The sequence below is a fragment of the Choloepus didactylus genome, chromosome 20 (genome assembly GCF_015220235.1).
Source record: "Choloepus didactylus isolate mChoDid1 chromosome 20, mChoDid1.pri, whole genome shotgun sequence".
NCBI lineage: Eukaryota > Metazoa > Chordata > Mammalia > Pilosa > Megalonychidae > Choloepus > Choloepus didactylus.
Window position 1 is genome coordinate 51,736,605 of NC_051326.1, and position 13,981 is coordinate 51,750,585.

General features: G+C 38.3%; 1 protein-coding gene and 1 pseudogene across 1 annotated transcript in view; one reads left to right on the forward strand and one right to left on the reverse strand.

Annotated features, from left to right (window-relative positions):
- DCDC2C (doublecortin domain containing 2C) overlaps positions 1-13,981 on the forward strand; it is a 143,027-nt gene that overhangs the window by 8,832 nt on the left and 120,214 nt on the right. The window contains exon 2 of the mRNA XM_037812796.1: positions 12,905-12,956. Within this exon, the coding sequence (XP_037668724.1) occupies positions 12,905-12,956 (52 nt within the window). The remainder of the gene's footprint in view (positions 1-12,904; positions 12,957-13,981) is intronic.
- Positions 7,618-9,175, reverse strand: LOC119516650 (annotated as a pseudogene).

The window sequence follows — 13,981 nt, forward strand, 5'->3', positions numbered from 1 at the left end:
AGCATGAAATCTCAATCTAGACTTTGGTGAATAAAACTCTGAAAAATGTTTTGGCTTGATTTCCCCTACATCAGTAAGCTAGCACTTGTTGGAAAATGTATATTCTGTAATTATGAGCCATTGAACAGTTTAAATTAATTTTCACCAGAAAATAGTATTCTAATTGTGCCAGCAGAAAATGAACTTTGAAGTGAAACCCTATGTTATACTAACCATCCTGAAGCTCCTCTCATAATAATGGCTGTGAAATGGTACATTGAAAAGACAAACACCGTAAAATCTATCCAATATCCAATCATTACTCAAATGTTTCCTACATTTTCTGGAACAAATTAATTTGAACTGAAGAACATGTTTTTTCTTTTTTTTCTCTATGAAACAAAATGTTATAGGCTAATAATTACTTTTCAAATAAATAAATTTCCGATAAAGCCTGGAATTAATTATTTCTTTTGTGGAGAAAGCATGTTTACAACAATATCTAGTTCACGAATGGTGTGTGCGTATGTGTGCTCATATGTATGTGTGTGTTTCGGTAAGGACCTCCAAAAATTCAAATTGCAATAGCATATTTATCTGCCTCATGAGTTTGTTTTTGAGACACAAATGTGAAAGTGCTATTTAAATCAAACTATGATTGTTCTTCTACACCCCAACCGTTACCTTTAATTTCCCTTACCACCCATGTATGCCTTGTGGATTAGAGGCTGACAGGAAAAGGAGGAATCTAGGAGAGAGGGGGCTGCAGTGGAATGTGAAAGGAGTGCTTGAAGTCAAAAGACCTGGCTTAAATAGAATCCCAGGCTTTTTCTAAGTGACTAATAATTAGTGAATTAAATAAGATTTTTGAGTCTCAGTTTCCTCCTGAATAAAATGGGGCTAATTAGTATCTGCTCCACAGTATTGTGAGAATTAAATGAAATACAGTACTGTAAAATGCCTGACATTGACTCTCCTTGTCGGTTTCCACCCTTTCTTTATTTTCTGGAAGCAGCAGGAAGGGAAGTTGCAAGTTAACTGTGCAGGATTTGCTTCCAATACCTGCTCCCCACCCCTACCCCCAAGCAGACATGAGGCCAACCAACAGACTTCTCCAAGAGCCCGGTTCATTGGATATTTGAGGAATTATTTGTTCCCTCTTTTGTTCTATTTATATGTTCTTTGGAGTGCAACATTGAAAGAATATATAGTATTTTGCATTTTTGTAGTCTCTTGTAATGCCTTAATTTTTCTGTATTTTTTCTTTACTTTTGTTTACATTTAGTAATGGTAAATTTTCTCATTTGGGGGATTAATGTTCATGATCAAATATAGAAATTTGGGAATTTAGAACTAATTAAAAATACCTTTTTGGAAAATTATGAAGGCTAGATGTCTGCGAATAACTTAATATAAGGATCTTAAAGCAGAGGTTGTGGTTTGGAGATAGGCAGGCTGAACTCCACCAGCAGCCAAGTTTTTTTTTTTTTTAATTAAAAAAATTTTTTTAACTAGGGAAGTTGTAGAGATTTACTAGAAAAATCATGTAAAAAATACAGTGTTCCCAGATACCCCCCATTGTTGACATTTTGCATTAGTGTGGCACCTATATTACAATTCATGAAAGAATATTAAAATAGTGCTTTTAACTATGGTTCATAGCTTACATTAGGTGAATTTTTCTCCATATACCACCCTATTATTAACACCTTGTATTAGTGTTGTACGTTTGTTATAATACACAAAAGAACATTATTATACTTGTACTATTTACCATGGTCCATTGTCTACAATAAGGTTCACTGTGATATACTGTCCTTTGTTTTATCTTTTCATTTTTATTCTAGTAAAATATATGGCCTAAAATTTCCCCCTGTAACCCCATTCACGCATATAATTCAGTGCTGTTAATTATACCTACAAAAATGTGCTACCATCAGCACTATCCATTTCCAAAACTTTACAGTCAACTAAAATAGAAATTCTGTACAAATTACGTATCAACTCTTCATTCTCTAGACCATTCTATCCCCTGGTAACCTATATTCTAGATTCTAACTCTGAGTTTGTTTATTATAATTAGTTCATATCAGTGAGATGGTACAATATTTGTCCTTCTGTGTCTGGCTTATTTCACTCAGCATAACGTCCTCAAGTTTCATTTATGATGTCTCATCCATCATGTCTTCATTCCTTTCTATGGCTGAATAGTATTCCATTGTATGTATATACCACATTTTGTTTATCCATTCCTCAGTTGATGGACACTGGGTTGCTTTCATCTTCTGGCAGCTGCGAATAAGTCTGCTATGAACAATGGTGGTCAAATAACTGTTTGAGTCCCTGCTTTCAGTTCTGGGTATATACCTAGTGACAGGATTGCTTGGTCATACGGTAATTCTATAAGGCTTCCTATGGGACTGCCAAACTGTGATCCACAGCAGCTGCAACATTTTACATTCCCACAAGCAATGAATGAGTACTCCTATTTCTCCACATTCCCTCCAACACTTGTAGTTTTCTGTTTTTAATTAAGTGTAGCTCTTCTAGTGGTTGTGAATTGATATCTCATTGTGGTTTTGATTTGCATTTCCCTAATAGTGATGTTGAACATCTGTTCATGTGCTTTTTAGCCAATTGTATTTCCTCTTTGGAGAAATGTGTATTTAAGTCTTTTGCCCATTTAAAAAAAATTGGGTTGTTTGTCTTTTTATTGTTGAGTTGTAGGATTTCTTCTTAAATTGTTGTATATTAGACCCTTATCAGATATGTGGTTTCCAAATATTTTCTTCCATTGAGTAGGTTGTCTTTTCATTTTCATGACAAAGTCTTTTGATGCATAAAAGTCTTTAATTTTGAGAAGTTCCCATTTATCTATTTTTTCTTTCATTGCTTGTACTTTGGGTGTCAAGTCTAAGAAACCATTGCCCAACACCAGATCCTGAAGTTGCTTCCCTACATTTTCTTCTAGGAGTTTTATGGTACTCGTTTTTATATTTAGGTCTTTGATCCATTTTGAGTTAATTTTTGTATATGGTGTGAGATAGGGGTTCTCTTTTATTCTTCTGTATATGGACATCCAGTTCTTCCAGCAACATTTGCTGAAGAGACCATTCTTTCTCAATTGAGTGGACTTGGCAGCCTAATCAAAAATCAATTGGCCATAGATGTGAAGGTCTGTTTATGAACTCTCAATTTGATTCCATTGGTCAATATATCTATATTGTGCTAGTATCATGCTGTTTTGACCACTGTAGCTTTGTAATAAGCTTTAATGTCAGGAAGTGAGAGATCTCCAATTTTGTTATTCTTTTTCATGATGTTTTTGATTATTTAGAACCCAGTACCCTTCCAAATAAATTTGACAATTGACTTTTCCACTTCTACAAAGCAGGCTGTTGGAATTTTGACTAGGATTGTATTGAAGATGTAATTCATTTTGAATATAATTGACATCTTAACTATATTGAGTCTTCCAATTCATGAACACAGAATTTGTTTCTATTTATTTAGCTCTTCTTTGATTTGCTTTAGCAATATTTTGTAGTTTTTTGTGTACCAGACCTTTACATCCTTGGTTAGATTTATTCCTAGACATTTGATTCTAAAAGTTGCTATTTTCAATGGAATTTTTTCCTTGATTTCCTCCTGACATTGCTCATTACTAGTGTATAGAAACATTACTGATTTTTGCACATTGATCTTGGACCCTGCTACTTTGCTGAATTTGTTTATTAGCATTAGTAGCTTTATTGTAGATTTTTTGGGGACTTTCTATATATAGGATCAGGTCATCTGCAAATAGTGAAAGTTTTATTTCCTCCTTTCCGATCTGGATGCCTTCTATTTCTTTTTCTTGCCTAACTGCTCTGGCTAGAACTTACAGTACAATGTTGAATAGTGTTGGGCATCCTTGTCTCGTTCCAGGTCTTAGAGGGAAAGTTTTCAGTCTTTTACCACTGAGTATGATGTTGGCTGTGGGTTTTTCATATGTGCCCTTTATCATGTTGAGGAAGTGTCCTCCTACTCCTATTTTTGGAAGTGCTTTTATCAAGAAAGGATGCTGGGTTTTGTCAAATGCCTTTTCTGCATCAATTGAGATGATCATGTGGTTTCCCCCTTTGGTTTGTTAATTTTGTGAATTATATTAATTGATTTTCTTATGTTGAACCACGTTTGCATACATGGGATAAAACCCCCTTGATCATGGTATATGATTATTTTAATACGCCGTTGGATTTGATTTGCAAGTATTTTGTTGAGGATTTTTGCATCTCTAGTCATAGAGATGATCTGTAGTTTTCTTTTCTTGTAGTATCTTTATCTGACTTTGGTATTAGGGTGATGTTGGTATTAGATTGAGTGGTAGTATTCTCTCCTGTTCAATTTTCTGGAAGAGTTTGAGCAGGATTGGTATTAATTCTTGGAATGATTGGTAGAATTCCCCTGTGAAGCCATTCGATCCTGGGCTTTTCTTTGTTGGGAGGTTTTTAAGGACTGATTCAATTTCTTTACTTGTAATTGGTCTATTGAGGTCTTGTATTTCTTTTGGAGTTAGTGTAGTTGTTTGTGTGTTTCTAGGAATTTGTCTCTAATTTAGGTTGTCTCATTTGTTTGCATACGGTGTTCATAAGTATCCTCTTATGATCCTTTTTGTTTCATGAGTCAGCAGTAATGTCCCCCACCCCTGAGTTCCGATTTTATTTATTTGTGTTTTGTCTCTTTTTTTCTTTGTAAGTCTAGTTAAGCATTTGTCAATTTTATTGATCTTTTCAAAGAACTAACTTTTGGTTTTATTGATTCTATTTTTTTTTTTTATTCTCAATTTCCTTTACTTCTCCTTTAATCTTTGTTATTTCTTTCTTCTGCTTTCTTTGGGATTAGTTTGCTTTTGTTTTTCTAGTTCCTCCAGGTGTGCAGTTAGGTCTTTCATTTTATCTCTTTTTTTTTTCACGTAAGCATTCAGGGCTACAAATTTCCCTCTCAGCACTGCATTCACTGCATTCCAGAAGTTTTGGTATATTGTGTTCTTATTTTCATTCATCTCAAGATATTTACTGATTTCCTTTGCAATTTCTTCTTTGACTCATTGATTGTTTAGAGAGTGTTATTTAGCATCCATATGTTTGTGGATATTCTCATTCTTGCCTGTTAATGGTTTCCAGCTTCATTTCATTATGGTCAGAGAAAGTGCTTTGTATACTTTCAGCCTTTCTAAATTTACTGAGACTTGTTTTGTGACTCCACATGTTGTCTATCCTGGAGAATGATCCATGTTCTCTTGAGAAGAATGTGTACTTCTTGCTGTTTTGGAGGGTGATGTTCTGTATATGTCTCTTAGTTCTATTCAAGTTCTTTGTTTCCTTGCTTATCTTCTTTCTAGATGTTTTGCATATTAATGAAAGTGGTGCCTTGAAGTCTCCAACTATTACTGTAGAGGCATCTGTTTCTCCCTTCAGTTTTGCCAGTGTTTGCCTCGTGTATTTTGGGGCACTGTGGTTAGGTACAGAAGCATTTATTATTGTTATTTCTTCTTGGTGGATTGCCCTTTTTATTAATATATAGCATTCTTCTTTGTTTCTTATAACAGCTTTTGATTTAAGTCTGTTTTATCTGATATTGATATAGCTACCCTAGCTCTTTTTTGGTTGCTATTTGCATGTAATTTTTTTCCATCCTTTCAGTTTCAACCTATTTCTGTCTTTGGGTCTAAGGTGAGTCTCTTGTAAACAACCTATAGTTGGATCATGCTTTTTTATCCATTATGCGAATGTATGACTTTGGATTTGGGAGATTATCCTTTAATATTCAGTGTTATTACTGTAAAGATTTGGCCATTTTGTCCTTTGCTTTTTATATATCATATCTTTTTATTTTTTTCTTTTTGCTTCAGCTGTTCTTTATTGACATACAGGTAGGCTGTATAGCAATAGGCATGGAGATGACTTCAGTAGGCAGAAAATGGGAGGTGGGGGAGAGTGGTTTTCTGCAGCAACAGCTGAGTGGAGTGCAGGAAAAAAGACGTGTACAATGCACAAAGTGGGAGCTGGTGAGGCTGAGGGGGTTGGGGAAGCAAGTATGGGCCAGTGCCAGAGTCCACTTAAACTGGAACCACTGCCCCATGACCTAAGATTTCTCTTCTTGCTGGCTGTCTCCTGACCCCCTGGCCAGGGTTGGGAGTTCTCTGGGCATCTGTAATGGTTTGAATCTATTATGTATCCCAGGAAAGACAATGTTCTTTTAATCCAATCTTGTGTGGGCAGACCTATTGTTGGGGGGGCTCTTTTGATTAGTTTTTTTTCCATGGAGATGTGACCCACCCAATTGTGGGTGGGACCTTTTGATTAGTTTATTTCCATGGAGATGTGATCCCACCCATTCAAGGCAGGTCTTAATTAGTTCACTGGAGTCCTTAAGAGAGCCAACACAGACCTGGACGCTGAGACAGAAACGCCCAGGGAGAAACAAGCAGAATGACCCAGAGAAGCTAAAACAAAAGCCCAGAGATATTTTGGAGAAAGCCATTTTTAAACTGGAGCCTGGGAGAGAAGGACCAGCAGATGTCGTCTTGTGCCTTTCTATGTGACAGAGAACCCCAGATGCCATCGGCCCTTCTTCAGTGAAAGTATCCTCTTGTTGATGCCTTAGTTTGGACACTTTTATGGCCTTAGAACTGCAAATTTGTAACCTTATTAGGTTACCCCCTTATTTTATTAACCCCCTTCATAAAAGCCAATCCATTTCCGGTATTTTGTATTTCTGGTGCTTTAGGAAACAGGAACAGCATCCATTTTCTACAGGAACTGAATGAAGTTGTTGCCGTCTTACAATGCTCTGGGGCTTCTAATCCTGGCTCCTCATTCTTCCCTTGCTTGGGGGTTGTGGCGGAGGGCACAAGATGGGCAGCCAGGTTCTGGGCTATCCCTACTTAAGCAGGGTCTAAAAACAGCCACACATCACAGACTTTAATTTTCCTCTCTCTCCTGCCTCAGCCCACCAATGCCACACTACAGCACCAAATCAGCACTCCAAGCATTGCTGGCCTGATGAATGGGTTGAGGGAGGGTGTTCCAGTTTGCTAATGCTGCTGTTTTGCGGAACACCAGAAATGGATTGGCTTTTATAAATGGGGTTTATTTGGTTAACAGTACAGTCTTAAGGCCATAAAGTGTCCAAGGTAAGGCATCAACAATCGGGTACCTTCACTGGAGAAAGGCTGTTGACATCCGGAAAACCTCTGTTAGCTGGGAAGGCATGCGGCTGGCATCTGGTTGCTTCTAGGCTGTGTTTCAGCTCCTCTCTCAGCTCCTGTGCTTTCTTCAGTGTTCCTCATGGCTGTAGCAACAGGCTTCTTCTGTTTGAGCTCTTATATAGGGTTCTAGTAAACTAATCAAGGCCCATGCTGAATGGGCAGGGCCACACTTTCATGGAAATATCTAATCCGAGTTATCACCTACAGCTGGGTGGGTCACATCTCCATAGAAACAACCTAATCCAAAGTTCCAATCTAATCAACACTAGTATGTCTGCCCGCACAAGATTGGATTGAAAGATCATGGCTTTTTCTGGGGGACATAATATATCCAAACTGGTACAGAGGGGAAGGAACAGGGGCTGGAGGAGGGGATCTGAGGTCCATCATGGCATAGGCACTACAAGCATGGTGTTAGTGAAGCCAGAACCAGGTTGCCATCTGGGCTGCACAGCGACCATACCTCCCTTCTTGAAGAAGCCCTAGGCTTTGCCAACATTCGTGGCCAGGTTCACAAGGAGGTCCAGGTTCTCAACCTAGACCTCCTGGACAGGATCTTTATACAGGTAAGATTCCGCAGTACAGGTGAGCCTGGCAGGCTGTCTGGTGGTTTCAGGTTGCAGCAATGATGGGGCATGGAGGCATTATCTGACCACCTGGTGAACAGAGCTGCCAGACTTGGTGAGGGTGATTATGGCCCCCTGCAGCACTTGAAGGAGGTCTCTACAGCACCTACAGTGGTGGCTTCAGTGGGGTCGCTGGTAATTTTGCCAGAGGCAGAACTTCTCAAACAATTTCAAGTGGTAGATGGTGGCTTCTGCCTCGCGGGCAATCAGGTGCTGCATGCAGACAACCTCCAGAGGGCCATCCCCTATGGCTGTTTCTCCAGACACCATGATGCAGTTGGCTCCATCTGGGACAGCATGAGCCTTCTCAGTGCTGTCAGCCCAGGTAGGGTGGAGTTTCTTGATCATGCTCTCCAGCAACTGGGTGGCACAGCTCAAATGCGCCACCCAATCATCATCTGAGGTAGGAAGACCTTCTCTTCAAGAGTCTCAATGCCCAAATCACCACAAGCCACCATGATCCCACGACCAGCTTCCAGGATCTCATCAAACCTTCGAACTCCCACGTGATTCTTGATTTTGCTGATTATCTTGATGTTCTTTCCTTTCTCACCCAGGACTTTCCTGACTTCATGGACACCAGATGTCTTGTGAATGAAAGATGTAAATACCGTATTCACATCCTGCTCTATCCCAAACTTCAGATCCTGAATGTTCTTTTCTGACACAGCAGGCAAGTCACAGCAGCCCCTGGAGGGTTCGCACATTCCTTGCTGCCCAAGGAGCCACCATTTTCCACCTCCATCACCAGGAAATCAGCACCTTTCTCCTTCACCTGCAGAGAAATAAGTCCATCATCCACATAGATCTTGCTGCCCACTTCCACTACTTTGCAAATATTCTTGTAGTCCAGCCACAGGATATTCCTGTCACACTTCTCCATTATTCAGTGTGATCTCAGAGTGGCTCCTTTCTTCTGCTTTACCTCAGCAGTGCCTCTGCCCTTGATGAGCCCAGTTTGGATCTCAGGTCTTTTAGCATCCAGGGTCACAATAACTGGCTAGTTGAGAATGGTATCAGAAGCAAAGCTTTCGGTGGCTGCACACATGTTCTTGATGGTCTCTGCATGATGCTCATGAATTCCATGAGAGAAGTTTAGACAAGCCACATTCATTCCAGATTTAATCACTTCCTTCAACATTTCCACTGATAGGGAAGCTGAGCTGATGGTGCAAATCATGCTGGTTTTCCGGGCCGTGATGGGTGATGATTCACTGTTCAGGTAGCACATGTGCCCTCAGAATGTGTTTGCCATGGCTGCATGCAGCTGCTAGGTCTGAATGAAGGCAGCCCCGGCTCCACTATGGGGCTTTGACATGGTTTCTGAGCCATGTGGTCTGGCTGGGGCTGTGCTGCAAATGCAGTGTGAGTCTGGAGGCTCTGGACCCGTTGCTTCTGTCATATCTTTTATTTTTTTTGTCTCTCTTTTCTGTTATTGCAAATTCCTTTCCTGTATAGTTGATCTTTTGTGATGCATCTGACTGATCTCTTTCTCATTTATGTTTCTGTATATTTTTAAAATGCTTTCTTTATGGTTACCCTGGGGTTTGTATTATACAATGTACATTTATAACCTACTAATTTGAAAAGATAAAAGCATAACTTCAATAGCATACACACTCTCTGCTCCCATATCCCTCTGTCTCCCCTCTTTATGTTGTTTTTGTCTCACTTTACCACTTTATATTTTGCATGTCTATTATCAGGAAATATGCCTTTTCCTTGCTCAATTGTATTCTGACTCCTATAGGAATTAAAGACTAGAGTTGTATATTCAGGATACAGTACTACTGGGCTTTTCATTTACCATTTTAGTTACTCTTACTGATAACCTTCATTTATTCATATTACTCCAAGCCACTCTCTCCTGTCTTTTCCTTTCAACCTGTAGAACTCCCTTTGGTAATTCTTGTAAGGTAGGTCTCTTGTTGATGAATTCTTTCATTGTTTGTTTATCTGTGAATATTTTAAACTCTCCTTCATTTTTGAATGGTTTTGCTGAATAAAGAATTTTGGCTGACAGTTTTTCTCTTTCAATATCTTAAATAAGTCATACCACTGCCTTCTTGCCTCCATGGTTTCTGATGAGAAATCAGAACTTAATCTGATGGGGATCTCTTGTATGTGACAAATCACTTTTGCTGCTTTCAGAATTCTCTCTTTATCTTTGGCCTTTGAAATTCTGATTAGTACATGTCTTGGAGTAGATCTATTAGGGTTTATTCTGTTTGGATTACATTGTGCTTCTTGGACCTGTATATTTATGTCTTTCATAAGATTTGGGAAATTTTCAGTTATTATTTCCTCAAATATTCTTTCTGCTCCCTTTCCCTTCCCTTCTTCTGGGACACCCATGACATATATGTTTGTGTGCTTTGTGCTGTAAATCAAATCCCCAAGACCCTGCTCATTTTTTTCTATTGTTTTCTCTGTTCTTCTGACTGTATGATTTTGATTGTTGTGTCTTCTAGTTCACTATTTGTTTCTTCTGCCTGTTAAAATCTGCCATTGTATGCCTCTAGTGTATTTTTAATCTCTAATATTGTGCCTTTCATCCCCATAATTCCTGTTATGTTTCTTTTTATACTTTCAAATTCTTTATGCTCACACATTCTCTTCTTAATATTCTTTATCTATATTTTCCTTCTTCTCCTTGAATTGATTTAGGAGATTTGTTTGGACTTCTTTGATTAGTTCCAAAATCTGTGTCTCCTCTGCAGTTTTAATTTGTTCCCTTGACTGGACCATATCGTCTTGTTTCTTAGTATGGCTTGTAATTTTTTGCTGGTGTCTAGGCATCTGTTTATCTTGATGAGTTAACTCTGAAGGTCAGTTTCTCCCTCCTGTATAGGGTTTTATCCCTGGAAATGCAGAATAACTTTTAAGATTGTACTTTCTGTACAATTGTTTCACCTCCAGGAGAAAGCTTCCTTTCTTCTATTCTTTCTCTGGGAATCTTGATTTGTTCTGTTTGTTTTTGGGCAGAATTTTTTCTCCAGCTCCTATGATTTGTTAGAATTCTCTCCCTCACTCAGCAGCCCCCTTTCCTTATGCTTTTCATTTCTGGAACCCATCCTGTCTTACAGCAGTTCAGTTTAACACCCCACTCCCCAATTTTTCTGGGAGGCGTTTCTGACTCTGATTTCTTCCCCATTAGGGTTTCCTTCCCCAGGGAGCCAGATGGGGTCAATCCAGAAAGCTGGGTCACTCCAGTAAAGTCTATTTTGTGTTTAGATGGTCCCACTAACTGGAACTGAATTGAATGGGTGCATCTCTTGCCAACAGTTCTGCCACAGTCTCTCCTCACTGCCCCCCTTCCACAGGGCCCTTTTGTATGCAGCATCCCTCAGTGGTTTGTGTTCTGCCCTGGGTCTCTGCAGACTTGGGTCCCTGTGCCTGGACATGCATGGGGTTCTGACTCACTGCTGTGACTCACTCTGTAGTCTGTGTCTGTGTTGGGAGGGATCTGGGTTGCTGCCTCTGGATGACTCCCAAGCTACACAGGACCAAATGAAGGGAAGAGGAACAGGCTGGCATATCTGGGACAGAAATTTCCTACCCAATATTTTTCTTTTTCTTTGATTCAGTGCTTGTGGAGTCCTTCTGAAGACTCTACCATTCTCCAGAGTTCTAAACAAGTGGGATTTGTCATTTTATTCACTGAATCTTTGGAGAAGCTTTTTCAGTGGTTGTCTTATGTTGCCATGTTGATGACATCACCCCCAGCCAAGTTTTGTTTGGTTCACAGAGTTTTCAAAGATTTGAATTAGCTGTTAATATTTTATGATTGGGACAGTTTTATGAATCTTTGTCTTCTATTAAAAAAGAGAGAGAATTTTATTGTTTAAAAGGGCTTGTTTTTATTTGCCTGCATTTCCATGTGAAACCAGTCCCTAAGAGCTATGAAGTGCTATTCGTTTTAGATGCAGAGACACTCGCCCACTCCCCGCAGTCCCCACACTCCCTATTACATACCTTTGGAAAGCTTCATCATTTTCAGCCTGGCCTCTCTAGGCATCTGAGTTTGTGACTCTTGACTCTATGTTTAGCAATATTTAATTTTCTTTTCCTTCTATGTATGAACTCGAAGTCTGTCCTTCTCTGAATATTTCTAAAACCATTAAAATGATAATAATCAGAAATACATAAATTTTTATTTTACATCTGGAAGAAAACTTAACATCAGATATAAATCTTAAGATATTTATCATTTTAAGAAAGATTGTTTTATTTGTGATGCATCTAGAAGGCTAACCAAAGGTCCCCCAGTGGTAAAAATTGTATTACCAGGACTCACAACAATTTTATTCTGGTGACTCTTGTCCAGTTTTCAGTTTTGAGCAAATGGGAACAGTGATGAAACACTGTGAAACAGGAGGGAATGGTGATGTTGAAAGAAGTGGGATAAGTATCTGGGTTTCTACTCTGACTTTGGCCAATTGTGGAACCTTGTATGAGCTTGCTAGTTTGGGCCTTTAGTTACCTGGTTATAAAAGGGAGTTCAATTAGATGATCTCTAACATCCCTTTGTCTGTCTGTCTGCCTCTCTTTCTCTTTTTAGCAACTTCAGTTTGTATCTAATTAAAAAATTTTTAATTAGAGTAGTTGTTGGTTTACAGAAAAGTCATGCAGAAAATGCAAAGTTCCCATATACTGTCCCTCCTCAACAGTTTTCCATATTATTATCATTTTGCATTAGTGTGGTATCTTTGTTACAATTGATGAACCAATATTATTGTAATTATTTTATTAACTATAGCCCATAGTTCTCTCTCTGTTTTATTAATAAAATTTTAAGAAGGCATTGTCATCTAAGAGACAGTTTTCCACTGGGCAATGCCAGTGTGAAATGCTAGTATGCAAAGTTGGCCTACAATGTCATTATATATTGATTTGGATCCTGTCATTTACAGTGCTCCTTTTTTTCAGTTTTAAATTATTGTGGGTTTGTATATTTTAATGCTGGAAAGAAGTCATCTCTAAAGAGTCTCAAACTCTCTATCTAAATATTTATCTTGTAATTATATTTCATTTTCTTCTTTTGCAGTTATTTTCACATAGTTCCCAGAAAACCTGGAAAGATGAGAAAGTACAAGGAAGTAAGTGTTCACCACTGCTAAAGATGGGGTAAATTGGAGGATTTGGTAAAAATGTAAATGTCAGTATTGAATAATTGCAGTTTCACAAAAACTGCATTTAGTTGGGAAAGCTTCTAAAAGCTTGTTGCTTTTAAAGCCAGAGTTGACTGTGCAAGCTTGTCATACCTGTCAAAGCACTTAAGTAACTAAAACGATGGAAGTTAGTAAAAATATTCTAAGACCATGGTTAGGGAGATAGTCATCTTTGGGAGGAACAGTGCAATTATTTATTAAAAATTTCACTTTCTCTTTGTTTTTGGGGTTTTGGAAAGGCGGGTTTCAAGAGAAGTTATTTTGAGTAATGCAGTGTTGGAACTAATTATAATGCTAAATTTAAAGATTTGCCTCAAGTTCTCAACAGTTTTGTACTTGATAGACATTTGAAAGATCTGCATGATGGAACAACCCATTTCTCTGTTCACATCCCCTGATTCTTAGCAAAAATAACCATGTAAGCTATACATCAAGAAGACCTATTTGTTTTTTTAGCAATAAAAATCTCCACATTTTCAGGGAGATTAAGCTGTTGATATTTAAAACATAACATGAATTTTTGCTTTAAAAATATGGACCTATTATATTGTGGAATATTATAAATGTGAGATATTTTGAGGTTATCTATTTCTCTAAGTGATAGTTTTGTTATTGGGTTTCCTTCACTGTAAAATGGAGATGATAATCTTTTTCTCAAGAATATAGGATACACACATCATACCAGCAGTAGGTAGATGGTGGTTCACTTCCTGCACATCTTAAAGAAGTTGGGCTTTTCTGTGTCCTTAAATCACTGTTAGAATACCAGAATAAAGGACACTCTACTATCTCCAGCATTGATCCAAAACAGCAGCCTATGGAGGCTTTTAGCCACTTCTTTGGAGTCTGCACTTTATAATGGTGAAATAAATCCCATCAAATTTATTACTTATTGACCTTAACATGTAACTTACCAGAGCAGGAAGGCAAGATTCTAATTAGAAAGAAATTCT